This window comes from Chlamydomonas reinhardtii, chromosome 3 (genome assembly GCF_000002595.2).
Source record: "Chlamydomonas reinhardtii strain CC-503 cw92 mt+ chromosome 3, whole genome shotgun sequence".
Classification (NCBI taxonomy): domain Eukaryota; kingdom Viridiplantae; phylum Chlorophyta; class Chlorophyceae; order Chlamydomonadales; family Chlamydomonadaceae; genus Chlamydomonas; species Chlamydomonas reinhardtii.
The window spans coordinates 3,118,321-3,144,950 of record NC_057006.1 but is presented as its reverse complement, the minus strand read 5'-3'; the positions used below and the strand labels follow the sequence as shown (position 1 = coordinate 3,144,950).

The window sequence follows — 26,630 nt, the reverse complement described above, 5'->3', positions numbered from 1 at the left end:
TTCCATCACGAACAACCACTTACATCAGAAGGAATATGCAAGCAGGTTATGGGCTGTTGCCGGCAGCAGCAAAGCCAGTACGAAGCATGACGAGGTTTTGAGTCTTGAGCAAGCAGCCCAGTGTGGCCAACCCGGAGCACATCTCTCAGTGGTGCGCCCTGCACACACGTGACAGAACGAGTCGGCGGCTACAGCCTACGTGTACCCGCACACGGCACGCAGCTCACCCCCGCGATCCAGCATGAGCCCGTTTCCCGCCACAGCTACATCAGCTACTTGCTTCGACGCTTCCTCACCCCCGGTTGTGTTGTTGGCGTGTTGCACCGCATTCGGCCTGCCCGCCACAATTGTCGTACACATTCGGGCCCCTCTTCTGCTTTGCTTCGCCTTGTTCTAGCCCCTGTTTGTCACACTGTCGCCCGGCCATTGTTTTGCTGCACGCCGTTGCATTACGCTAGTGCTCGTCTACACAGCTCATCCGTGGACGCCGGTCGACTGCCTGCAGGTGCGCATCGGCTATGCTATCCGCGCGGTGTGGCGTCGCATTGAGTCTGTGTGGTGCTATCGCCTTGGCCGGGCGCCCGGAGCGTGAGGAATGCGCGTCAGCAAAACATCGACACAACCTGCCAGCTACCGTCGGTACAGTAACAGCGCGCGAACGACGCACCAATGCCTTGTCCCTTCTTGCTACGCATTTATGTGGGCACGGGTGGGAGCCACACACATCGGGACTACGCTTTCCTGCCCCTTGCCATGTTCCATCACGAGCTACTTGCTGCCCTGTGCACTTGCACCCTCAATCCAACACGAGCCCATCTCCCCACGCCGTCTCCCCCAGCTCTTGCAACCTTGTCGCGTGTGCGCATCCTCAGGCGTGTCACCGCCTGGGTCCCATCGGACACCCGCAAACCGCCCACCGGTACGACGCTACCCCAATCCCAAGTCCCACCATCGCCCATTTGCCCCTCGCCGCGCGCTGCCGACCTATCACACCTATGTGCCTTTGCCGCCTGTTGCGCTGTAATGCGGCCCAGTTCGCAACGCAGTCCTCAACACCGCCTATGCCGCATTCAACATCCCGCCGCGTGCCCGCACCCGGCGCGTGCTGCTGCGCCTGCGCCGTGCGTCCGCCATAACGCCTACGCATCCAGCTCACCCTTCGGCCCTTCCGCACGTCCACTACCACCGCTCAGCCGTGCACGCCTTCCGCCGTTACGCCCCCTGCCAACCCAAACACTCGCCGCGACCCCCCCTCCCTGCGGTCCTTGATGCGGCCCCGCCTCGATCAGCCGTTGCTGCTGCCCCACGTGGCTGCCGCCCATCCGGCGCGACCCGCGGCTCATGAGGCCAGGGCCCGGGGGCCCGGCCCGCCCCTGGCCCCCGTCACCTGTCACGCCTGCTGGTGCTGCTCGCCCGCCTGTGGCGACCGCCGCTGCATCTGCGTGGACGGCTAGTGCCTGCCCGCCTGCCCCGGGCCCTGCTGGCCCTGCTGCCCCGACTGGTGCTGGCCGGCGCCCAGCGGCCCCCGTGGCGGCCGCTCAAAGGCCTGTGCCAGCTGGTCCAGATGCCCGGCCGCGTCCAGCACCGGCGCCAGGTGCGGCTCGATCTCGGCCCGGTTCTTCACACCGAGGGCATGAGTGTGTGTATGTATATGTGTATGTGGGTGTGGGAGTGGGTGTGTGGGTGGTTGTGTATTAGCGGTGAGAAGTGAGTGAGCAGCCAGGGAGGCCGGGGGATGTGTGACACACGTACGCGTACATACTCTCGCATCTGACTGCGCGGAGTGCGGGAACGGGTCGTGCAGCAGCAGCAGCAGCAGCAGCAGCAGCAGCAGCAGCAGCAGCAGCAGCAGCCGTGCGCACACAGGGCATCCCTAGCTGCCAGCCCCGTATCACGCAACCCACACCCCATCCACCCACCTCCGGAGTCATCTCGGACGCCGCCGCCCGCAGCGCCTCCACCGTCTCCAGCACATACGCCCCCGGCGGCACCCCCGCCTCCATCGCCTCCTCCCCACTCGGCATCAGCGCCGCCGCCGTACCACCACCCACTCCCCCACCACCACCACCACCACCACCACCACCACCACCACCACCACCTCCCACTCCACCACCGCTGCCGCCACTGCCGCGGCCGGTGGACCCGGTCACGCCTGAGCCGCGGCGGCTGCCAGCCGGCGAGGCACGCGCGCTGCCGGCGGCGCTGCCGGCTGTGCCGCTGCTGCGGTACAGGGCGGCGGTGGCGGCGCTGCGGCGGGAGATGGTCTCGCGAACGGCGCGGGCGCTGCTGCGCGCCAGCTGCAGCCCCGCTGACACACGCGCCAGCTGGCCGGGCGGCACCGCTGTGGACAGATGAACAATGCGCGGCGGGGAAGAGAGGGTGGGTGCGTGCGTGGGTGGGTGGGTGGGTGGGTGGGTGGGTGGGTGGGTGGGTGGGTGGGTGGGTGGGCGGGTGCGTGGGTGGGTGGGTGACAAGAGCGGGTGGCAGGCGGTGAGCGTGAGGCAGCGTGTTGAGACATACACGCACGCATGCACCCGCCGGTCGGCATGCCGTACAGCGAGAGGCAAAGTACGGTAACGCACTGATGTGCACCCTCGCGACCGTGCGCACGCATATGTCCACTACCCACCCCGCAACCAAAGCTCAGCCCTGCGCAGCGCCTCATCATCACGCCCTCCCCCCCCCCACACACACACAAGCCCCGCCGCGTTGGTGCATCGCACACACTGTCTTTGCGCTGTGTTTTCCTTGTGCTGTGTAACACACACACACACACACACACACACACACACGCACACACACACGCCCCCCACCTACGCCCCGCCCCTCACCGCTGAGTCGCTCCAGCGCCTCGGCGGCGTTGGCGATGCGGTGGCTGAGCAGCTTTGTCTCGGTCAGGCCCACGGAGGCAGCGGCCAGCGGGCAGGCGGGCTCCGTGGGGGAGGCGGCCTCGCGCATGTTGACCAGCTGCAGGGGGCGGGCGATGGTGCGTGGGTGATGATGGGTGGGTGGCGTGGGTGGGTGGATGGGTGGGGGTTCAGTGTTTACAATCCTTTGTGCACCGGGGCCAAGACCGCAGAACGCGTGGGTGGGTAGGGTAGGCGGCGAGGTTCAGAAACTGGATGGGCGGGCAGCAAGTGCGGTCCTGTGACGGGTGTGTGCACAGTGCTACAGCCGTTGGCTGCAGCAGTGGGAGCGGAGATCCGCCCTCACCTGGTGTGTGTTGATGTCGAATATGTTGTATCGGCGCATGAACTTGTACGCCAGCACTTTGAGAAGGTCCTGTCGGGCGGAGTGAAAGGAAGCGAGCCGGAGTTGAGCTGTGGGGCTAGGCTGTTGACATCGCGCATAGCGCCCGCGGTGACCCCACCACACGAAATCCGGAGAGCCCACACACCTGTAGCTCCCATTGCACAGACCATTACTCCCACTCACCCTCCCACTCACCCTCCCACCCCCTCCCACTCACCCTCCCTCCCTCCCTCCCTCCCTCCCTCCCTCCCTCCCTCCCTCCCTCCCTCCCTCCCTCCCTCCCTCCCTCCCTCCCTCCCCTCCCTTTCCCTCCCCTCCCTAATCACCCCCACCCACCCCGCCCCCCCACCTGTACGAACCACCAGAACACGCAGTAGATCCAGATCCACAGCGGCATCAGCGTGTAGCTTCCGTACGCCAGCCCCTCCACCTCCTGTTTGTCCAGCGTCCCCCGCGGCCAGGCGCACGCCAGCGTCGTGGACAGCGACAGCGCCACGCCGGCCGCCGCCAGCAGGACGGGGCTGGGGGCCACAGTCCAGAAGAAGCCGTCGTGGGTGCGGGCGGAGAAGAGCGTCAGGAAGTCGGAGACGGAGACCTTCATGTAGATCATGGTGGTGATCTGTACGCGGGCAAGGAAGGAATTGGTTTGGAGGTAGGAGGTAGAAAGAAGAGGAGAGGTGCAATCTTTGCGGCTGTGTGTTAATGTGCATGCCACGCGCACGAGTGCGTGTGTCGCCACGTACGTGGCGTGGCTGAGAGGACAGGGGCGGGCTCCGGACCCAGCACGTCACACACACACACACACACACACACATACACACACATACACACACATACATACACACGTACACATACACACACACGCGTGCGACCACACCTTGCCGAAGGGCATGCTGCCTATGCCCCACTTGTGGAAGATGCCGTTGGGATTCCATGAGTCCAGCGCCGCCCACAGCAGCAGCAGCGAGGAGCCGCACGCCACCAGCCCCAGTACCACTGAGATGGTGAACAGCGCCTGCGACATGGGACATGTGCATGGTGACATGGGGCACGTGACACGGGGCATAGTGACACGGGGCATAGTGACACGGGGCGTAGTGACACGGGGCATAGTGACACGGGGCATGTGACATGGTGCATGTGACATGGTGTATGGCGCAGGCTCACGTGGCGCTTGCACCTGGCACGAAGCGCCATGGTAGCATTTGGCACAAAGGGCTGCACGATCGCAAGCCCCGGCGACGCACTCCCCCGGGCCGCACAACCTCCCCTGAGGCCCTCGCTCTCCTCACACCTCTGCTCACACCTCCTTCCGCCTCCCGCTGAGGCCCCCTTCCCTAGCCCCCTCCTCCGCCCCCCAACCCCACCCTCCCCACCCTCAGGTTCCACTTCTCCGGCATGTGGCTGGGCTGCACGCGGTCGTAGCCGATGGAGATGAGCGTGCCGTCGTTCAACAGCGTGATGAGCATCAGCATCAGAACCTGGCGGGGAGGAGGCGGGGGCGTGGGGGAGGAGCGTGGGGGGACCGGGCCGGGCAGGGGTGATAGTCGCAGGTGGGCATGGGGCATGGAGTGCGGGGCCGCGCGTGACGTGCCAGCCCGCGTCCCGCAGTCCAGTCAGTGCAGCCGGTGCCGCCATCCAGCCAACCTGGACCGCTGACACTGACACTGACACTGACACTGGTGTGGACCCACCGGCATGCGGAAGTAGGACGGCCACTCCTGGCCTGTGGGGGGCAGGAGGGGGAGGAGGGAGGAAGTCACGTGTGTGCGTGTGTGCGTGCGTGCGTGCGTGCGTGCCTGGGGTGGGGGGCGGCAGTGCTAACGTTGGCGCTCAAGGGGTGTGACCCTCACCCTGTGCGATGTTGGACCCTCCTCTGAATACTATGGGGGCTTCTACCCTCACACGCCCGCCGAGGCATCCGTTACTCCGGATGCCGCGCCCTTTTTCCGGCAGTCCACAACCCACCCCCGACCCTGCCCTCCTGCTGCTGCCTTGCGGCCGCGCGCGCGCACACGCGCGCACACACACACACATACACACACGGCGGGCTTTGGTTTCGTGTCTTAACGCACACACACACACACACACACACACACACACACACACGCACCTGCCGGCGCGTACTTGGAGGGCGGGAAGCACAGCACGGCAATGAAGAAGAAGGTGAGCAGCTGTAGCGTGGCGGCGATACGGTAGTTGATGAAGTTCTGCGAGTTGGGCGGGGCGGGTGGAGCGCGTGTGTGGGCAAGGGTTGGAGAAAGGGGAAGGGAGAAAGTTGAAGGGGGGAAGGGGAGGGTTGGAGTGCGCAGCGGTTGAAAGGTGTCAGCAGCAGGTAGGTGTCATGCGTGGAAGGCGGCACACATGGGGATGGGTCCGGGCCGCGCTGGATGCGTGGGGCAGGCTGCCCGTGCACACAAACCACACCACCACCATCATCCCTCCCACCACCATCATCCTGCCTCACTCTATACACACCTGCATGCGTTGGAAAATGGACCTGGCAACGATGATGGCCTCGATGATGGTGCTCAGCCCCGGCTGCGTCAGCACGATGTCGGCGGCGGCGCGGGCGGCGTCCGTGGCACCCTGCACCGCCACACCCACGTCCGCGCGCTTCAGGGCGGGGGCGTCGTTCACGCCGTCGCCGGTCATGCCCACAGCGAAGCCGTTCTGGCGCAGCGCCTCGACAATCAGGTACTTGTGCTCGGGGAAGACCTGTTGGGTACGAGGGAGGAGAAGGAAGACATGTTGGGCAGGGAGGTCCTTGCCTCGCACACCCTTTGGTCGTGGTGGATCGAGGGCTTCCACCGTGAGCAGTGCGGCCCTGAGAGACAATCACTGCAATGCCAGCGCCTACAGCTTTACGATTGCGGCGACCAAACAACCATGGTATGCTACCACGCACACACGCGCACATGCACACACGCACATACGCACATACGCACACACGCACACGCGCACAAGCACAAGCACATGCACATGCACATGCACATGCACAAGCACGCGCACGCGCACACGCACACGCACACGCACACGCACACGCACACGCACACGCACACGCACACGCACACGCACACAAGCACACAAGCACACAAGCACACAAGCACACAAGCACACGCGCACGCGCACAAGCACAAGCACACGCACACGCACACGCACACGCACACGCACACGCACACGCACACGCACACGCACACACACGCACACGCGCACGCGCACGCGCACGCGCACGCGCACAAGCACAAGCACAAGCACAAGCACAAGCACACGCACACGCACACGCACACGCACACGCACACGCACACGCACACGCACACGCACACGCACACGCACACGCACACGCACACGCACACGCACACGCACACGCACACACACGCACACGCACACGCACGCACGCGCACACACACACGCACACACGCACACGCACACACACACACACACACACACACGCCCACACACACACACACGCGCACACGCACACGCACACACCTGCGCGAATCCGTCGGCCTCCATGATGATGCGGCCGAAGCGCTGCCCGAGGTCCTTGGGCGGCTTGCCGTCGGCGTCCACGTTGGGCAGGTGGGTGGGGTCCTCGATGTTGGTGCCCAGGCCCAACACACGAGCCGTCTCCTGCGGCGGTGTTCATATCCGACAGCTTAGGTACTACTTGAGGCACGTCCCGATCATAATCGACAGCGTAGTTGCTGCTGCGACACGTCCGGACCGGAAGCTGTGGCAGCCATGAGCAGCAAGAGCTTTGATAACTGAGGGTTATGCTGGGGGGCTGGGGGGCTGGGGAGGGGTTATGGGCCCCCCGGGGAGGGGCTGCTGGACGGCGGGGCGGCTGGACGTTGCAGCCATGGGTTGCATGCATACCCCGTTGAAGACCCCGGCGCACATACGGTATCAAGATCACACAGCACATGCCCGCCCACCTTGGCGATGAGGAGGTGGTCACCGGTGATCATTTTGACGTCCACGCCGTACTCCTGCGGAGGGAGGGGAGAGGGGGCGTGTGGGCGCAGGTGATCAATGGGGCGGAGGAAGAACACGTGCCAGGATGGCGTGGTGGTGGTGGCTCCCGCTCGCGCTAGCGTGCCCTCTTCTTTCCCAGCAAGCACATGGCAACAACCGGCATCGGCACAAACGTCGTTTCCGTGTCCTGCACCCAAACGCACCAGGGCTCGCTCGATGGTCCGCTTGGTGTCGGGGCGGGGCGGGTCCAGGAAGGTGAGCAGGCCAGCCATGTGCCAGGGGCCTGTGAGTGTGCGGGACGGGATGGAAGGGAATGGCGAGCGGTATGGTGGTGTTTGCATAGCTCCATACAACACAGTGCGTACAGGAGAGTGACAGACGTTGCGCGCTGAAGGAGCTAACACACGCGTACCCCTTCACCTGCATATCTAAGTGGACGCGCGTCCACCCACCCACGAACACCCACGCACCCGCACCCCGCACCCTACACAACCACCCGCCACCCGCCACGCACCCTCCGGGCTGTCGGTGCGCGCCACTGCCAGCGCCCGGATGCCCCGCTGCCCCAGCGCCCGCACGTGCGCCTCCACAGCGGCCCGCACGCCCGCCTCCTCCGGCCCCAGCAGCGCCAGCAGGATGTGCGGCGCGCCCTTGGTCACCTGCGGGGTGGCGGGAGGTGGGAGGTGGGGAAGGTGGGAGGTGGGGAAGGCGGGGAGGGGAGAGAGAGGGGAGGACAAGGAAGAGGAGGAGGAGGAGGAGGAGGAGGAGGAGGAGGAGGGCGAGATAAAGGGGGTGACGTGGTAGGTGGGGGATGGGAAGGGGAGGTCGGGTTGGAAAGCTCCAGGCGTGCGGTCGGGCAGTCAGGCAATGGCGGTGACGCAAAAGCCGCCCCCGCACGCACACCCGCCCACGCGCCACACACGCCTGTCACGCCACACACGCACCTTGTACACGCGGCCCTCGGGGTCCCGGATGGTGCTCTCGGTGCGCTTGGTGCGCGCGTCAAAGGGCATGTAGTCCAGCTGCGTGTAGTCCTGTGGGTACGTGGGCGTGTGTGGCGTGCGTGCGTGCGTGTGCATGTGTGTGTGTGTTAAAGAGCACAAGGAAAACATGACGCGTAGGACAGTGTATGCGATGCAGAATTACGGCCGCAGATTACCTTCAGAGTATACTTACCGCAGCCGTGTGTGTGTGTGTGTGGCGTTTCAAGATGACACGGATAAGCCACATGCACATACCCACAGCCACACACTAACACAGTCATTCCCACACCAACCCTCTCGCACCTGCAGAGCCGCCAGGTCCTGGGTCTCGCAGGTCAGCACCAACGTGTCCAGGGCGTCGCGGGGCGGCTCGTGCCACTTGGCGGCCAGCGCGCCCAGGTGCAGCAGCTTGCGTTGGTCCAGGCCGGGAAGGTAGGTGGGGGTGTCGTCCTGGAGGAGGCGGGAGATTGCGGGGAGAGAGCACCCGTGCGGTGTTCATTGTAGCACACGAAACCCGGAGCAACTTGCGGTCCGTGGCATGCACTCCTGCGGACTCCCCGATCCAAGGAACACCGTGTTTTGCCTCGATCCCAGCGACCGGTAACAATCCAAGTAATCAATTCGCGTTGCCAACCCGGTAATTTGCGATCGACCCAATGCCACGCCCAATCACCGCCAATTCTCAGCCCCCCAACTTTCAAGCACCATCAAGCCTCCCCCCTCCCTCACCCGTACCACAGCTCGCATATGCGGCTGCAGTTTCTCCTTGCAGCGCGACTGTTTCCTTACGGGATTGGTTTCAAGTTTAACCCCCGTCCCTCACCTGGATGGCCATCTTGTTGAGCGTCAGCGTGCCGGTCTTGTCGGAGCACAGCATGTTCATGCCAGCCATGTCCTCAATAGCGGCCAGGCGGGTCACGATGGCGCCGTGGCGGCTGAGCTCGCGGGAGCCCAACGCCAGGGTGGTGGTGCACACGATCTCAATGGCGATGGGGATGGAGGCCACCAGAAGCACCACCGTGAACTCCAGGGCCTGGGGGTGGGGGGGGGGAGTGGGGGTGGGGGGTTGATGGGGGAAGGTGACAAGAGGGTGTGGGTGAATGGGGGGGGATGGAAGGGGGGAGAGGGAGGAGTTGGGGGCACAGTGGGGATGTTGCGGCGCATCCGCGCCCCCCCCCGCCCGCCCGTACCTCCTTGAAGCTGGTGTGTTTGCCCAGTAGGTAGCCGAATGCGGTGAGGCACAGCGCAAAGGAGGTGATGAGCAGCACCGCCATAATGGTGAGCAGGATGCGCTGCAGGTGGCCCAGCTCGCCGCCGCCCTGCTGCAGCAGGTTGGCGGTCTTGCCGAAGAAGGTGTGCTTGCCGGTGAACTGTTTGTGTTAAGCATGTGAACACGTGTGTGAGGAATTTGAGCATGAGTTTTGGGTTGCTGGGTGTACTGGATCGGGTTTGCCGGTCAGTGGTCAGTGGTCAGGTAAACGAGGCGACGGAGCCGAAGCAGCGGACCAGGGGAATAGGGCACGGGGTTTGGGTCGACAGCAGTAGGTTGAACGCGCGCGCTGTCCCTGCTTCCCTGGGGTCGCAGATCCACCTCGCACGCACCTCGACGGTGGCCTCGGTCTCGCCGCGCACCACAGTGGAGCCCATCTTGGCGCTGTCGGCTCGGTTCATGGTCACGGGAAGCGACTCCCCGGTGAGGGCGGACTGGTCCACATCGATCTACATGCATTGAAGTCATGGGTTAAGGGGGGGGGGGTGACGGGCGTGTAGAGTGAGGATTGAGGTGGGAGGAGAGAGGCAGGGAGAGGGTGGCAGGGTAAGCGGAGGGAGAGGGTGTGGCGGCCGCCGCCGCTTCTAGAACCCCCACATGTACCGCAACCACACATACGGTACACATGCCGTAACTCTGCATACACTGTCCTGCGCGTATTGCTCTTCCGTGTGCTCTTTAACAAATGCCCTACGCAAGCGCCCGTTCCCCATGTGCGTGTCTGACCCTCCTCAACACACTTCCCACACGCCTACGCCCATGCGCGCCTCCCCCCCCCCCCACACACACCTGGCCGTGGTTGATCCGGCAGTCTGCCGGGACCGACGCGCCCGACCCCAGTAGCACCAGGTCGCCCGGCACCAGCAGCGCCGCGTCCAGCGTGCGCCAGCGGCCGTCGCGCTTGGCAGTGGCCTGCGGCTTCAGCGAGGCCTTGAGCGCCGCCACTGCGTTGCCGGCCTTGGTGGTCTCGTACCTGCGTGTGTTACGTTATGTTGTGTGGTGTGCTGTGTTGTGTTGTGTTGTGCAGTTGTGGTGTGGTGTTGTAAGCGCGCAGGCGACGCTAGCTCGCGCTGACACGGTTGTGTGGGCACGCGGGCGGCTGGGTTTTGCACACCCGCCACCGCCACGCCCCGCACCAGCCCCCAACCAGTCGTGCCCCGTGTCCCGTGTGTTGCTGTATGCAGCAGGCCGCGCCTACCAGCCCAGGGTGGCGTTGGTGAACTGGATGCCCAGCAGGATGCCCATGTCAGCCCAGTTCTCAATGGCGGCCTCGATGATGGCCGCGATCCAGATCATGATGGGCATGGGCTGGTACAGCTGCGGGGGCGCGGGACAGCACACGAGGAAAGCTTCAGGAAGCGCAAGAGGAAATACTTGGAATGGAGGGATGGCTGGGGACAGTGCAACTGTGCAAGCCCACACAACACGCCTACACGCCCCTCGCACACACGCTCGCACCGCACCTGGCGCAGGTAGATAAGCCAGGAGGGCGTGGCCTTCTCCTCCAGCTCGTTGCGCCCCCACTGCTTCAGCAGCGCCTCAGCCTCTGTAAGGCATTGCAAGGGCGAGGTTGCAAAGGCGTGTGGGTGGCGCGCATGCTTACTTCCTAGCCGCGACCGTCCTGCCCTTCCACACACACCATGTGTTTCCTGCCCTCGGCGGCACCCTCCCTGCACATCCTTTCCCGTGCACCTTACTGCTCGAAACACACACAGTAGTGACGCCTGCCACACAGCTTGCCACTGCACTTGGAACCCCCGCCCCCCGTTGTCCAAGTATAGGCCACGCTCTCGCTCCTTTGCATGGATTGTTTAGTTTGGTCTGGTATGTACAACCCCCCAGCCCCAGCGCCCTCCTCACCCTGCTCCGTCAGACCCGCCGACGGCTTGAAGTCCCGGGCCCGCGCCACCGCCTCCTCATCCTCCTCATCCAGTCCACCAGCTCCGCCACCACCGCCGCCTCCGCCGCCGCCACCATCGCCGTCCAGACCCGCCGGCGACGCGGCGCCCGGCTTGAGCTTTTTCTTCTCCTCTGTGCTGCTGCCGTCCACGGCTGGGGCAGCAGCGCCTGCCAGAATCAGTGACGATGTGCATGACTTCAAGGTGCTGAAAGGCTTACGAAGTGGAGTCGCCCCCCAAAGCCTAGCCGCAATCCGGTAAGGAACTTCAGCACGAAGGCATGGTGCTGGGCCCGCCACAACTCACCGTTCCGAGGCGCCGCGGCAGGCGCGCCATTGTTCGTGACGGTGTCGGCGCCCTCAGCTGCGGCGTCCGGACCCGCCGGCGCCGCTGCCGCGCCCCTCCGCGCGCTGTCGCCGTCCATTTGGCCCCCCGACACCCGCACCTAGCACGCACAGGCAAACCCGCACTGCACAAGCTTGTATGCGACTGAATGTGAGCTGCCAGGCTACGGCGCCGAAAGCGTCTGCCAGAAAGATGTAGATAGGGAGTTTCAGAGCACGCCACAGAAGGCTGAAGCCTCAGTGAGACAGACCAACGCGTAGACCAGGCGACCCGCGGGGCTCGCCCAGGTTAGGCAGGGAATAAATGCAGGGCTGAGAGGCCGCAGGCGCGAGACGCTTACTTACTGCTCACGACCTCTTTACACATGAGCATGACGCGCCAGAGCGCCGAGATTCCGGCAATAGACATGCAAGCTCATTCCCGACAATCACCGCATCACCTCTAGGCCAGACTCTTTCTCTTTCTCTTTCCCCCGCCGCACTCTACCCTGCTAGACCCTCGGAAGCAAAATCCAAGCCCATGCACCTCTTATGCTCAGCAGCACGCCCCTTGCTCACACCCGTCGACTCTCTGCTCCGACACCCGACACACCTACCCTAGACACGCGCAGTCATCGACCATTCAGTCCTCCCTCTCTCTTACTGCACCTAGGTACTCAAGACACAGCTCAAAATTGTGGCACTCCCACCCTTTCGTCTGGTGGTCACAGCATCCGAAGTGCAAACAACACTGTTTCGAGAGCTCCCACAAGGATAGTGAAGCCGCATCTCCCAACACCTCCAACTCGCCATCCCAGCCACCAGCCCTCCGCCGCACCGGAAACTCCCTGTTCCTTCTCAGGCTTCCAGCCCCTCCGCCCCACCTCCCAACCAACACCATCCACCTGAACCAACCACCATTACCAACAACACCACCTGCTCCTGCTCCATCCCAGCCCGAGCCCACGGCCACAGCCCGCAGCCACAGCCCACAGCCCGAAGCACAGCTGAGGAGCGTGAGCACGCGCTCTAGTCGTCCTTGCCGTCGCGGTCGATCTTGAGGATGGCCATGAACGCCTCCTGCGGCACCTCCACCTTGCCCAGCGCCTTCATGCGCTTCTTGCCCTCCGCCTGTAGGGGTGGGGGTGGGGGTTGGGGTGAGAGAGGGAGGCAAGGAGGGCGCGAGTCAAGAAGAGGAGCAGAACGTGTAAACGCGTATGTGTGTGAGAGAGATCAGATCAGGTGGCAGAGGGGCGGGGAGAGTGTGAGCAGCGAGGCTGGGCTGCGGCCGGCGTGCAGAGGGTGCAGGATCGAGGCGCGCTCACACAGCACGCAACAACCCGTCCGTTGCCCACGCCCGCCCGCCCGCCCGCCCGCCCCCACCCACCCACGCCCACGGCCCCCACGCCCGGCCACGCACCTGCTTCTGCAGCAGCTTCTTCTTGCGGCTGATGTCGCCGCCGTAGCACTTGGCCAGCACGTCCTTGCGGTAGGGCGCAATGGCCTCCGAGGCCACCACTTTCTGGCCGATGCAGGCCTGGATGGGCACCCTGCGTGGCGTGAGTGTGGGGGTGGGGGTGGGCGGCGTCGGTGCGAGATGTAGGCAGATTAGGAGGGGCGGCGGTGGCGAGCCGGAGAGTGTGACGTGACTCCAGATCGCGCCCCCGCGACTGGCACCGCTGCGACACCAAAACCGCCAATCCACCCCGCTCAGACCACCCACCCACCCACACCCGCCCGCCCCCGCTTCATGCTGGCGCCGACGGTATAATACCCGCTGTTCCCACTGGACGTCGGCACTACGTTCACGTCATTTCAACCACCCCGTCCTCCACATTCACGGCTGCCCCCCACCCCACCCCCACCCCCACCCCACTCCCCACGCCTGCCCGCGCACCTGAACATCTGGCGCGGGATGAGCTCCTTGAGCTTGCCGGTTAGCTGGCGGCCGGTGCGGTAGGCGTTGTCGCGGTGGCAGATGACGGACAACGGGTCGGCGGGCTCGCCGTTGATGCGCACCTCCAGCTTCACAAGGTCGTTCTCGCTGTTGGGCCGGGGAGTGGTGGTTGCAAAGGTTGAATCAGAAAAGTGCAGCGAAGTGTTGGGGAGGGGTTGGGAGGGGTTGGGGTGGATGGAGTGCGCTTGGTTTGGTTAGGGGCGCAAAGGGAGACATGGGAAACGGGCAAGAAGCGGTTTTGACCTAGTACGTGCTCCGGGGCTCGAGAAGAGGACTAGCACACACGGTCAGGGGATGCCCAGCGGGGCGAAACGCGTGCTGCTTGAGCCTTCCCACCACCACCATCGCGCGGGTTGAACGCCCTTGCCTGCCACTGTCTCACTCGACCCAAAACGGCACCTCAACGCCTCCCGCCGCCTCGCCGATTCACTGCCTCGCAAACTCACCGGTAGCCGGTGATCTTGTACTCCATGGACGCGTAGCCCTTGCTGCGGCTCTTGAGCTGGTCAAAGTAGTCCGTCACCACCTCGGCCAGCGGGATGTTGAACACCAGCGTAGTGCGGCTGTCGGTCAGGTAGCGCATCTCCACAAACTCGCCTGGGGGTTTGGAGGAATGTCCCGGGTTCAAGGGCGGGGAGGTGGCGAGTACGGTAGACAGATAGGCGCGAGGTATCGGTAAGGTTGCCGACGAAACCAATCCCAATGAAATCAAGACACAGAAGGCGCCCCGAAAGTGTCGGGAGGCAGGTTGGTGAGTTAAGCGCATTATCGTGAGAGCCACACCCCCGACCCTACCCTTCCTACGGCCCCCCGCCCACACCTCCCTCTTCATCTCACCCACTCCCGCCTTCCCCGCCCTCCCATTTCCTGAGCTACGGTAATCATGAGTGCAACCTCCCGAACCCCCTCAGTTTTCCAACCCCCTCTGTTATAACACACTAAAACAAACACACGAGAGTAGCATGCCCCTCCTCCCTCCCCCCCGGACTATTGTCGCGTGCCACTCCGTTGTCAAGCATGGGCCACGCTTTCCTCCTCGCTCTTTTGCATTGGGTTCGGTCTAGTTTGGGCTGGTATCTACAAAACCCCCCTCCTCTCCCACCTCTCCGGCCGTTGGCCAGCTCCATCAGGTTGCCCACGTAGTCGGTGGGCGTCACCATCTCCAGTCGCACGTAGGGCTCCGAGATCCACTCGCGCCGGGAGGCGTCCGGCAGGTCGGCGGGGCTACGAGAGGCGGGGACGGAAGGGTGGGAGGGAGGGAGGCGGGAAGATGGAGGCGGGAGAGAGGGGCCGTCAGCTCGGAGCTAGCGGGCACATACGGCACGTCACGTGGAGCAGGCAGTGCCTGGCCGTGTGTGGGTCGGCCGCCGTCCACTCCTTGCATGGCGGCATGGGGCTGCCAGCTACCGCCGGCTCCCTCGTGCTTCGGACTCCCGCCAAGCCCTCTTCAGGCCTCAAGCCCCGAAGCCCGCGGCAACAGCAGCCCGCCCCTGCAACACACAAACACTCGCAGCGCGCACACGCACGCGCGCACGCACACACACACACACACACCTGTTGACGGTGAACTCCTCTCCGTCTGTGGTCTTGCACCTGTACACCACTGTGGGGGCGGTAGTGATCAGGTCCAGGTTGTACTCGCGCTCCAGCCGCTCCTGCAGGGTGGTGGTGGTGGTGGTGGCGGTGGCAGGAGGGGCGGGAGCAGTGAGGAGCGGCAGGAGGAGCGAGAGGAAAGTGAGGGGCAGGAGGAGGTTGAAGGGCAGGAGGAGAGTGAAGGGTCGGGATGGATTGCATCAAGGCTGCCGCAGGTCACGTGACAGCGTGTGAACACCTGGCAGCCGCTGCCCGCCCCCCACACCCGCCCACCACACCCAGCACCCACACCCCCCCACCCACCTGCACGATCTCCATGTGCAACAGGCCCAGGAAGCCGCAGCGGAAGCCAAAGCCCATGGCGTTGTTGACCTCCGGCTCGAACTTGAGCGCCGCGTCGTTCAGCTGCAGCTTCTCTAGTGCCTCACGCAGGTCCTGTGTGGTGGTGACGATAGTGGTGGTGGTGGTGGTGGTGGGCGGGTAACAAGATACGAATCAGGGGTGATGTGCGCCTGGGAGGGAGTGGGAGGGTGGGTGGGCGCTCCACGCATATGACTACCACAGACAAGCTTGTCGGCGGCGGCGTTGGGACGGTGTGAAGTCATGTGTGACCGCATTAGGGGGCGTTTATGGATGGGAGCACATGCGGGTTCGTCCCGGACTTTTACTTGTAGCGCGCCGGAAGCCTGTCGCGACGTCACCGCCACCCCCTCCCATATGCTCCCTCTCCCTCCCTCCCCCTCCCCTCGCCCCCTGCACCTGGTAGTCATCGGCGTCCGTGGGGAACAGGCCGCAGTACACCATGGGCTGGATGTCCTGGTAGCCGGGCAGCGGCGTGGTGGCGGGCTGCTTCTTCTGGGTCACCGTGTCGCCCACGCGCGCGTCCTGCACCGACTTGATCTGCGCGGCCAGCCAGCCCACCTCGCCCGTGTACAGCGTGTCCACCTGGGGGGGGGGGGCGGTTGGGTGGGGTTACATTGGTGATAGTTTAAGAAGTGGAGGCGTAGCCAGGTACAGTAGCGCAGTGGGCGGGGGGCGGGGGGAGGCGGCGAGGGGGTGGGCGAGGGGCGGTGAGGAGAGGGAGGGAGAGGGTGGCAAGGGGTGGCGAGAGGTGGAGGAGAGGGGTGGTGAGGTGAGGGGTAGTTTACTCGAATCCCAAGGAGAACCCCGAACCAGCCCAGCGCGCTGGTGTGCCAGCAGGCTGCAGTTGGCGGCACACACCATGCAGCATGCAGTACCAGCCCTTTACACAAACTGCCAACATGATCACGCCCGTCTTGCATGGACGGATGGCTCGTCCCCGCCAGGCAGGCCCAGCCCCAGCCCCAGCCCCAGCCCCAGCCCCAGCCCCCCCTCCCCTCCCTCCCTCCCTCCCTCCCTCCCTCCCTCCCTCCCTCCCTCCCTCCCTCCCTCCCTCCCTCCCTCCCTCCCTCGCGCCCCTGTCTCCTGCGCTCTCACCTGCACCTTGTGCGGCGCCAGCACGCCAATCTCGTCCAGCTGGTACTCCTTGCCCGTGTTCATCATGGTCACAACATCGCCCTTGGACACCTTGCCGTCCATCACCTGAAGGCGGTGGTGGGGTGGGTGGTTGCAAAGATGTTTGGAAAATCAGGGGGGGGTACAACAATCGTGGTTTACAAGGAAAAGCGAAATTGTAGCGAGGATCAATGGCAGGGGGGTTGGTGTTCAGGGAGGGAGGGCGGAGGTGGTGATGGGTGAGGATGGGGCGATGATGCGGGCAGGCTGTGCGCGGTGCTGGGAAAGGGGTGCGGGTGTCAAGGCGCAACAACAGCACCCGAATCCGGCCCACAAAGTACCGAGGAGTGAAGAGGGTCGGAATCATACCCTCACTCCGCGCTCCGCACCCTCACTATCGCTTGTGCTATCACAGTGGCACGCACGCACTCCCATACCACCAAGCTCGCCGCATGCCCACTCGCCTGCACTCTGCACGCCGCCCAAACCCATGCCACACGCACACAGGAACACCCGCACCCGAACACGCACACACCTTGAACTGGCATACCACACCGCGGTAGGGGTCGTAGTAGGAGTCGAAGATGAGCGCACGCAGCGGCGAGTTGACGGTGTTGGGTGGGGCGGGAACCTGGCGAGGGAGGGGCCCGGGGGCCGAGGAGGGGGCACGTGGAGGACGCAGGGGGGGGGGGTTGCAAGGATGTTTGGAAAAGCGTTACAGGATGCACTGCAGACTGCAGGGGGGGGGGGGTTACAGCCATGATTAGGTAAGGATGTGGTAGACGGTAGACCATCTTGGGGAACAGCAAGCGGGAGGAGGGGGGTTACATTCATGATTAGCTAAGGAAGTGGGAGACGGTAGACCGCCCGTGGTGGGCGGGGGATCCCACCAGTAAGGAGTCAGAGCGGCACGGGGGAAGGGGACCGGCACGGGGCACGAGGAAAGGCAGCCACCCGGCCCCGACGCGCACCACCAACTACCCCGCGCACGCGCTTCGCCTTCGACTCTTCGGGTCTCCTGAGCGCTTCAGTACTCCTTCGCCCCATCCTGCCAGCCTAGCTCCTCGCAGAACGACCTCCATAACTTATCCACTCCGTCGTTCATGGACGGCGTCCCCCCCTCCCTCCCGCCCTACCCGCTCCACGATGGCCTCCAGCGTCTCCTCGATGCCCAGCCCCATCTTGGCCGACACCTTGAGAATGTTGGAGCAGTCCAGACCGATGATGTCCTCAATCTCCTTCACCACACGCTCCGGCTCAGCGCCTGTGCGGTTGTGTTACACACGCGGCACACCAGGTCAAGCGCCCAGCCAGCGACGCGCTCCCCCAACGCAGCTCGTCAACGCTGTAACCCCGCCATTCCTTGGTTCACCCCTCCCTGGTATCCACCCGCCACACAAACCCTCCCCTCCCCTCCCCTCCCCTCCCCTCCCCTCCCCTCCCCTCCCCTCTCCTCTCCTCCCCTCCCCTCCCCTCCCCTCCCCTCCCCTCCCCTCCCCTCCCCTCCCCTCACCCGGCAGGTCGATCTTGTTGAGCACGGGGATTACCTCCAGGTCGTTCTCCAGCGCCAGCCACACGTTGGCCAGCGTCTGCGCCTCCACGCCCTGGCTGGCGTCCACCACCAGCAGCGCACCCTCGCACGCAGCCAGAGAGCGGGACACCTGCAGCCGTGGTTGTGCGGCGGGGGCAGCGGGGGCAGCAGCGGTGAGCAGCAGCGGTGAGCAGCAGCGGGGTCAGCGGGGCGGAGTGGTGGGTGGCCAGCGGCGTGCAGGCGCGGGTCAGCAGGGGGCGGCCCGTGGTCGCCCTGGCAGCCCGGCCGTACGGCAACCGTCCTGCCGCCCCGACTGGACCCGAACAAACCCCACAGCACCCCCTCCGGTCCCCGCTTCCATCCCATCCCAACCTCCCTCATCTACTGCCCCCCGCCCCCACCCCTCCTCACGGGGGCCCGTACGGCCCTCCCCCTCCCCCTCCCGTACCTCGTACGTGAAGTCCACGTGGCCGGGCGTGTCGATCAGGTTGAGCGCGTACAGCTCGCCGTCGCGCTTGGAGCGGTACTTCATGCGCGCGGTGTTGAGCTTGATGGTGATGCCGCGCTCGCGCTCGATGTCGTTCGAGTCCATGAATTGCTCCTGTAAGGTGGGGCGAGGCGAGGTGAGGCGTGGAGGGTGGGAGGTGAGGCGTGTGCGAGGTGAAAGGTGGTGGGAGCTGGGAAGGATAGTTGGTTGACGGTTGCGGTGCACGGGGGGGGGGGTCCGTCGCAGGTATTCGGGGCGCTCGGCGCAGCAGCGCTGATGCAGCCGCCGGGCACAGGGCAGCCCTTCCCGCTGTGGCTGCCACAGCTGTAACACCTGCACCGCTGCTGTTGCGGCTGCTACACCGGCAGCTACCAGCGCAGTGATGGCCTCTGGAGCCGCCGCTGCCTCCGCCGCCGCCGCCGCCCAGCGCTGCGCAAAATCCCGGACCGTCCCAAAGGCACCTCCTGCACCACCCCTGGCCACCGATCCCCTTCTGACAATCCAGCGCCGCCCTGCCACGCCGCCGCTGCTACTGCCGGCGCCAGCCGCTGTCGCCACATTCCCACCCGCAACCGCGGGCCCGGTACGAGCCGGTAGTTGTCTCCGGCCTCCGCTGTTTCGGGCCCGCCGCTCATCCCCATCCCGGATGTGGGTCGAGGCTCCTCCAGCCTCTGTGTGTCATGTCCACTCGCCTAACCATGCGCATGCTGCCGGGAAAGGCGTGCCGCAGGCGGGCGACGCCGGATGCGTGCTGCGGCGGGCTGTCAGATCCGCGCCGTCGAAACCAACAGATCTGGATCGGCATGGCTAGAGGCGACATGACGTGTCCGCCTGCCGAGCCACGCCTTCTGTTCCGGAACGGAGGCTGTAGCACTCCGGCTGTGCTTGAGCATCCACTTCGCAGACTTTACAGTGCAATCCCGAAGCGGTTTGCTCTTGCGGCGGGTGCCCCTGCTCCGAAGGCCATGGTCCGTGTGCCGAAACCCTGTTATCTTGCTCACCCCTTCCGCCCTCCCACATTCCCAGCCCCTCTACTGAGCCCGCCGACCCTCATTGCCACCCACCACCATGTCACGAGCCTTGACGGTGCCCGTCTTCAGCAGCAGCTGGTCGGCCAGGGTCGACTTGCCGTGGTCGATGTGGGCAATGATAGAGAAGTTCCGGATGCGGTCCACGGGCACCTATCCACAAGAATTGGCCGTTATGGAATGTTTTAGTCTTGGCCAGTTGCCGGACTGCCGACGTGTGGTCGCGAGCCCGCTTGCTTGGCAGCAAGTCCACCACAAGCGGGTCGGGCAACAACCCAACCCAAATTGTGCACGAGCTCATATAACTGTAGTAGGTCTTACCTTCTCGACAACTCCACCCTCGTATTGCGCGCCTGGCCCTCCCTTTTCCAGAGTCATCTCCGGAGCTGCGACGGCGCATTGAATCGACCGCTGTTGCTGCTGGCGCTTAGCTGTGTTAGCAAGAAGAGCGCTGCGTGTGGTGGCTAGGTGGAAGGGGCGAACAACCGGAGGGATAGGGGAATTGCAGAGCTGCCTGCGGCCGAGCCGCTGGGCAACGCCCTTCTGGGCTGCGAGTGGGCACGCCATTTCGGATAAGAAATGCTACCTACGCCAGGAAGCCAAAGTCTGGGGTCATAGGGGACTCGCATCGGTGCCAGAATCCCATGCGACACGTACCCGACACGTACCCGACAGGCTTTCTCGCTGAATTCCTTAAATAAACAGTTGCCTACAGCACCGACACGAGAGGTCGAATGACTCAAGCGGACACTACGTGATCGTTATTACAGAAGCAGTCGCCGCGTGGCGCTCAGCAGCCAAGGTTCATGCTTGGGCAGACCAGGGCAGACCGCCACGTCACCACGGATCCTGCAGCCGTGCGGCTCCCAGTTGCGCTGCAAATAATCCTGCTTGGGCGCAGTGTCTGGGAGCGCGCACGTGCCAGGCTGCCGTGGTGACACAACCCCACCTCGCTCCATACGCTCCACACAGGCGGCAGACCGCCTTTGCCGCTTGCAAACAACTGGCACCGACACTGCGCCGGCGCCCCACCCGCTTGGCCTCACCCAACACACAGCACCCAGGCCGCCTTGCGCCGGCACCACCAATCTCGCGCCTCTATCACATCAACACCAAGCCAACTTTCCGGGTCTCCAGCTTCCCTGGGCTCCCTTGCTGCCGCCTCCACGCTGCCTTCAGCAGCCCGCAACCAACCACCACCGCGCCGTAACGCCGCGCTCACTCCTCCTACCACGCTGCCGCCCGCCCAAATCCCTCCACCCAACACCCCAAGCCCGCGCCTCTCTAGCGCGAGCCGGAGGAAGTGGAGGAGCCGGAGGACGAAGAAGACGTGGAAGAGCTGGAGCGACCTGAGCTGCTGGAGCTGCTGCTGCGGCCGCGGCCGGAGCGGCGAGGCGGAGACACGCGCCCGCCCTGCGAAACGGAACCACACAAAAGTTAGGAAGGTGCAGCGACAGGCAGGTCAACAGGTCCCCAGCAGCAGTGGGGCACGAAGTTACTCAGCCGGCCATTACAATGCGCGCGCAGGGCGCCCTGGTTGGCCCCTAGTCGGCTAGTCCCATGATGCTTTGCAGGGCGGCCTACCCGCGGTGCACCGCCGACCGGCGAGCGGGAACGGGACCGGCGCCGGGCGGGCGAGGGCCGCCGCGCCGGGCTGCGGCTGCGGCGGGGTGGCGACCGGCGCCGAGGGGGCGAGGCACCGCGGCGGGGCGGCGAGGGCGGCCGCCGGCCTCCCACGTAGCCTCGTGGTGGGCTGCGGCTGCGGGGCCTGCGCGACGGCAAAACAGCATGTCCGATACAAAACCTTGTCACATTAACGATACGTGTTAGTGAAACCCGGCAGCATGCCCCCCTCCCTGACCCCCACCACGACACAGACTACGACACTGCGTGCATGACGACGCCAGGGCTGCCGGCAATTGCCGTACGCACCTGCGCCCAGGCGAGGGCCCGCGACCTACGGGCGACCGCGCGCGCCGCGGCGGGCTCATTCCCCGGCGTGGTGGGCTCATGCCGCGGCGTGGCGGGCTGGGTCCCCGCCGCGGCGGACTGATGCCCCGGCGTGGCGGGCTGGCGCCTCTCCGTGGCGGGCTCAGGCCGCGACGGGGCGGGCTCATGCCTCGGCGGGGAGGGCTCATCCGGCGCCGCGGTGGGCTGGGGCCGCGGCGGGGCGGGCTGGCGCCGCGGCGGGGCGGCGACCCCCGGCGCCCCGGCGGCGGTGGCAGGGGCGGCGGCGGCGAGCGCCGCTTAGGCAGCAGCACGAAGCCAACCCTGCAGTGCGATGCGCGGGAGCAGTCGCGTGAATCACCCCCAGCCCTGACGCAGCAGGCCTCGTCGAGCATTCCCCGCCTACCACAGGACCTTGACTGAACCCTCGCCAGCAGCCCTCCAGCCTTCTGCCTCCTCGCCGGCCTGCACATGTCCGCTTGGCTCCAGCCGGCCCCTACGCACTCTCCCGGCCCGCGCAGCGAACCTCCCATCCTTCCCGTACCACCCCGCCTCCACCCCTGCCCCCCGCGCCCTCGCCGCTCTCACTTGACGACGTTGCCATCGATCTGGCCGTTATTCATGTGGTCAATGGCCGCCTCCGCCTCGGCGCGGCTCGCATACTCCACGTGCGCGAAGCCGCGCGGCAGGTTGACGACCGGGTCGATGGCCAAGCTCACCTGCAAGCACGGCCCAGGGGCCCCAACCAACGCAGGAAGCATGTTAAGCCTCCGTTCCCATCTCCTTTCGCCGCCGCGAGGTCAGTTGAGCCGCTGCCGTACAATCGGCTTCGCGCAATCCCAGATCCGCACGCCATCGACGAATCGTAACACTACATCCAAGTGTAGTCTAACGTAGCCTGGGTTGTCACATTCCTTCTAGTTCGCGTCGTCCTCCCTTACGGCCCCTCCTGCCCGTTCGATAGCATTCGCTCAGCGCCTGCCGCTGATGAAGCGCCCGCCTGCCGCCTCTGCTGCTCAGACGCTGCCTGCTGTCACGGCCGGCCCCACATCTTTCTCGCGAGGAGCACACCATGCAGCAACACCCGCTGCCCAAGGAAAGCACGCCGAGCCGAGCCGCCCTCCGCGCCCAGCCCTCGGCACCTCACCTCCTTAAGCGAGCCGTAGCAGCCAAATATCTCCCGTACGTGGTCCTCCGTCACATTGCGGGTGAGGTTGCTCACTACCAGGCGGGCCGCGCCGCCGGCGCCAGTGCCGCCCTCGCCAGCCTGAGTGGTCGTCAATGCCAGACACGCGGCGTGCGGCGTCAGGGCAGGTAGCAGGCAGGCGCTTTGCGTCGCCAGCCGCTGGCTCGCTTGACTGGCACACTGCCGCGTACTACGTGGATACCAGAGAGATCGAGGCCCCCAGGCAGGCCCGGTGGGGCTCCGTTGCTCGCCACGACCTACTCAAGCACCCGCCCCCCCCCCCCCACAGACACGCACACGCGCACGCGCACGCACACGCACGCACGCACCCACCCACCCACCCACCCACACGCGCGTCTCTAGCCCCAGCCACTGCCGCGACGCTATAAGCTGGCGCCGCAACCCGCTGCATCTACAGCCTTCGCCGAGCCGCGCAGGCCGCTCACCTTATCGTTCGAGCGGCCCCCGTTGGCCTTCGGCTCGTCCTTGCTCGCAGCCCGCCCTCGCGGCGGCGAGCGGCTAGGGCTACAGCGGCAAGCCATACATGGTGCCCAGGGCGTCATCCAGGTGCTAACATACAGCACAAGTTCAACGAGCACTGATGTCGCCGGTGCACGCCGGCATACCGGAGGCCCCAGCGCGCCGCTCACCTAGAGCCAGAGCTCCGCGAACCACTCGAGTGGCTGCTGGTGCCACTGCTGCTGCCGCTGCTCCCCGACGAGGAAGACGAAGTGGATCGTGCCATGGCCCTCACGCGGACCTTCCTCACCAGTTAACGCAAGCTTATACTCAGAGGAAAAGCATGGCAATACAGGAACAAGACACGGGCGCCAGATCGTGAGAACCAACGAGCAACCTTTGGAATGTCCGCGAGTGTTCCTTCTATATCCCCGCAAGCAGCAGTCTACTGATAACGTGAGTAACCCAGGTCAGCATGACATGCCAAGTTGAATGCGGCATCGCGGCACAGGTCGCCCATGCACCCAGCCCATCCTGCTGGCTAGCTCTGCGGCGCTGGCAGCGGCTGGCAGCGCCTTGTGGCTGGCCAGCCCCAGAAGCGCTTCCCCGCCGCTGCATCTCCTTCAAAACAGTCGATATCTGGCAGGACTGCTTGTGCAGGTGACGAGCTGCGAGTGAAACCGTCCGATATGGGGTGCTTGCGGCCGCGGCATGGCTGCCCCCAGGGGCTGTCCCGGGTATTCTTAAGGCATTCCCAGCCGTCCGAATCCGCACCAGCACCAGGTATACAATTAATACGTGTACACTCGCACAGCGCAAGGTCATGACGCTCTAGGCGCAAGCACACCCGCGTATACGTGCCTGCGGCGTGCGCGTTGTGTGTCAGTGCCGTATGTTGGTCCGGGGTGGTCATTGAGTACCCTGGTCCGGCGCGGTCCATGGCACAGGGCGGGCCCTCGAAGCAGGCGCTAACAAGGCTGGCCCGGACCATCGTCCATTGATTGAAAGGCAAGACCGACGGAGCCATGGAGCTAGCCCCCCTGGACGAAGCTGCAGTCATGACGAGCGTGTGACGTACTGCATTATGCGCTGGTGCACGCATTAAGTACATTGGGCTTTGTCTGAGTCGGCGTTTAGCCAGGAGATTTGTAAATGGAATTTATGGACATAAGAAGTCTAAGCTGGCAGCTCAGCACTCCAAATGACAATGCAACGCGCGGACAAGGGGCGGGGGTTGTGTCGGATTGCATGGGTGGCACGGTGGGTGGCGCGACCTCTCGCCCGAGCTGGCCCGGGCTAGCACTGGACTATGTTACTGACGGCAACCCTCCCAATTTAAATGGATAGATCCTTGTCGCAGACAAAACTAGGCGACAACGGCCTACTTCAAGTTCTCTCGTCAATTGGAGCCTCCAACAAAATGGAGCGAGCTATATCTGGCATTACCAGCAAGCTGAGCTCTCGGAAGAGCACAAAAGACTTTTCGGCGCTCGCGGGAGGAAAGTAAGTCTTTGGGGCCTCTTCAGCGCTCGCTGCGGGGCTGGCAACGGTCGTTACCACGGCTAACAAGAACTTATTGCGCTGCAGGGAATGGCCCACGGATGCAAACCAGTACCAAATTCTGGACGATTGCGGTCGGGGTGTCAGTGCAACTGTGAGCAAAAGCTGCCCCTGAGTGCCCCTGGGCCCTGCAGCGCCGCTGACCGGTGTGGTATGATCGTTGTGGTGCAGGTGCATCGTGCAAAATGCCTCACGAATGGCGAGATAATCGCTGTGAAGCTGATGAACCTAGAGTCTATGAACTGCGACCTGGTAAGCCAGAGCGCAGCCATGCGTTCTCAAAGGCATGTGTCCAACAAGATGCATAACTCCCACTCCCTGGCGTTGCAGGACGAGATCATACACGAGGCGCAGACCATGCGCATGTACAACCACCCCAACATCCTGCCGCTGTATACCTCCTTCGTGCACGGCCAAGAGCTGTGGATGGTCATGCCTTTCGTGGCGGGAGGCTCGGTACTGCACATTATGAAATACGCGTACCCGGAGGTGCGCACACGCTCACGGGGTTTGGGGGAGGGGGCACCTGGGTTTGGCGCCGTGGGCCCGTGCCGGGCCCAGCATCAATGACTCAGTCCCACGTGGAATCGTGAGCCCGACAGCGCCAGGCGTGGCGCGGGCGCGGATTCTGGCTCCAGGGGGTGCTGTCACCAGTAGCTGGGCGGCGATGTGCTGACCCGACCGGCGGCTGGTTGGCATGGCGGTTCCTCGGCGCGGCTGCGGCTTCCGTTGGCCCTGGCCGCAATGACAGCTGGCCGCGCAGGCGCCCGCTGCAGTGCGGGAGGCCTGCGCCGCCAGCTGCGTCTGAGATCTCCCCCATCCATGTGCCCCTGCCCCGCCTGATGATGGGACCATATCGTTAGGCACGGGCACCCCCGAGCGGCTACCCGCAACACCGCATGGCCCCTTATCAACACTATGCACCCCTGCGCCCCCTCCACCGCCCCTCCCACCCGCCCGGCCGCAGGGCCTGGACGAGGTGGTGATCGCCACCATCGGGCGGGAGGTGCTCAAGGGGCTGGACTACGTGCACCGCAACGGCAGCATCCACCGCGACGTCAAGGTGGGCGACCCCCCCCCCCCCCCACACACACACACAGCGCCTGCGCCGCCTGCCCGCCCGGCCCATTGCGTGCCTGCACACAGCCAGCGGGAGCTTGTCCAGACTGCCGAGCCGGGCCTGGGGGATCGGGGGCGTGTGAGCGCGGGGCACCGGCCTATGCCGCACCCCTGCAATCCTAGCTCCGGCGGCATCTCGCTCGGCGTCTGACTGCCGACTGACCTGCGCCTTATGCTTTTGGTTTCCTCGCCAGGCGGGTAACATCCTGGTGGACGGCGACGGCATTGTGAAGCTGGGCGACTTCGGTGTGGCGGCCAGCCTGGAGCGCGGCGGCAGCTGGGGCCACGACAAGCAGGCGCGCATGACGTTCGTGGGCACGCCCTGCTGGATGGCGCCCGAGGTCATGGAGCAGACCATGGGGTGAGGGAGGAGGAGGGGAGGGTTGGGAGGAGGGGGGGGTGAGGGGGGAGGAGGGGAGGGGAGGAGGAGGAGGAAGGGGGGAAGGAGGAAAGAGGAGGGGAGGAGGAGGAAGGGGGGAAGGAGGAAGGAGGAGCAGGAGGGGAGAGGGGAGGGAGGAGGGCGGAGCAGGAGGGACGAGGAGGGAGGAGGGAGGAGGGAGGAGGGAGGAGGGAGGAGGGAGGA

At 65.0% G+C, this 26,630-nt stretch overlaps 4 protein-coding genes across 5 annotated transcripts in view; 1 reads left to right on the top strand and 3 right to left on the bottom strand.

Annotated features, from left to right (window-relative positions):
• Window positions 1–7: 7 nt before the first annotated feature.
• CHLRE_03g165050v5 (uncharacterized protein) lies at window positions 8–11,925 on the bottom strand. Its single transcript, XM_001703481.2, has 24 exons — window positions 11,688–11,925; window positions 11,344–11,550; window positions 10,947–11,029; window positions 10,682–10,800; window positions 10,273–10,456; window positions 9,816–9,932; window positions 9,404–9,583; window positions 9,037–9,246; window positions 8,517–8,663; window positions 8,175–8,264; window positions 7,745–7,889; window positions 7,434–7,513; window positions 7,191–7,244; window positions 6,745–6,885; window positions 5,731–5,970; window positions 5,366–5,462; window positions 4,947–4,978; window positions 4,629–4,733; window positions 4,130–4,267; window positions 3,602–3,871; window positions 3,214–3,282; window positions 2,832–2,967; window positions 1,920–2,341; window positions 8–1,618 (listed from the first exon to the last, which is right to left on the bottom strand). Exons 1-24 carry the CDS (start codon window positions 11,803–11,805, stop codon window positions 1,451–1,453), a joined length of 3,552 nt encoding a protein of 1,183 aa, XP_001703533.2. The 5' UTR covers window positions 11,806–11,925; the 3' UTR covers window positions 8–1,450.
• A 147-nt stretch (window positions 11,926–12,072) lies between these two features.
• CHLRE_03g165000v5 (uncharacterized protein) lies at window positions 12,073–20,355 on the bottom strand. The gene is made up of 15 exons (XM_043060771.1): window positions 20,098–20,355; window positions 19,813–19,929; window positions 18,710–18,862; window positions 18,244–18,391; window positions 17,867–17,994; window positions 17,266–17,361; window positions 16,713–16,817; window positions 16,014–16,199; window positions 15,558–15,689; window positions 15,216–15,316; window positions 14,764–14,885; window positions 14,108–14,258; window positions 13,602–13,748; window positions 13,125–13,254; window positions 12,073–12,835 (listed from the first exon to the last, which is right to left on the bottom strand). Exons 1-15 carry the CDS (start codon window positions 20,152–20,154, stop codon window positions 12,734–12,736), a joined length of 1,875 nt encoding a protein of 624 aa, XP_042925900.1. The 5' UTR covers window positions 20,155–20,355; the 3' UTR covers window positions 12,073–12,733.
• A 173-nt stretch (window positions 20,356–20,528) lies between these two features.
• CHLRE_03g164950v5 (uncharacterized protein) lies at window positions 20,529–23,825 on the bottom strand. Its single transcript, XM_043060770.1, has 7 exons — window positions 23,560–23,825; window positions 23,356–23,434; window positions 22,871–22,990; window positions 22,312–22,442; window positions 21,709–22,047; window positions 21,361–21,544; window positions 20,529–21,189 (listed from the first exon to the last, which is right to left on the bottom strand). The coding sequence occupies exons 1-7, from the start codon at window positions 23,652–23,654 to the stop codon at window positions 21,061–21,063; spliced, it is 1,077 nt and encodes a 358-aa protein (XP_042925899.1). The 5' UTR covers window positions 23,655–23,825; the 3' UTR covers window positions 20,529–21,060.
• Window positions 23,826–24,715: 890 nt separating this feature from the next.
• The window catches only part of CHLRE_03g164900v5 (uncharacterized protein), an 8,583-nt gene continuing 6,668 nt past the window's right edge, over window positions 24,716–26,630 (top strand). For both annotated transcript variants that reach the window (XM_043060769.1, XM_043060768.1), the window contains exons 1-6: window positions 24,716–24,871; window positions 24,956–25,022; window positions 25,100–25,180; window positions 25,259–25,417; window positions 25,896–25,991; window positions 26,242–26,408. In XM_043060769.1, coding sequence (XP_042925897.1) covers window positions 24,789–24,871; window positions 24,956–25,022; window positions 25,100–25,180; window positions 25,259–25,417; window positions 25,896–25,991; window positions 26,242–26,408 — 653 coding nt within the window. In that variant the 5' untranslated portion in view covers window positions 24,716–24,788. The remainder of the gene's footprint in view (window positions 24,872–24,955; window positions 25,023–25,099; window positions 25,181–25,258; window positions 25,418–25,895; window positions 25,992–26,241; window positions 26,409–26,630) is intronic.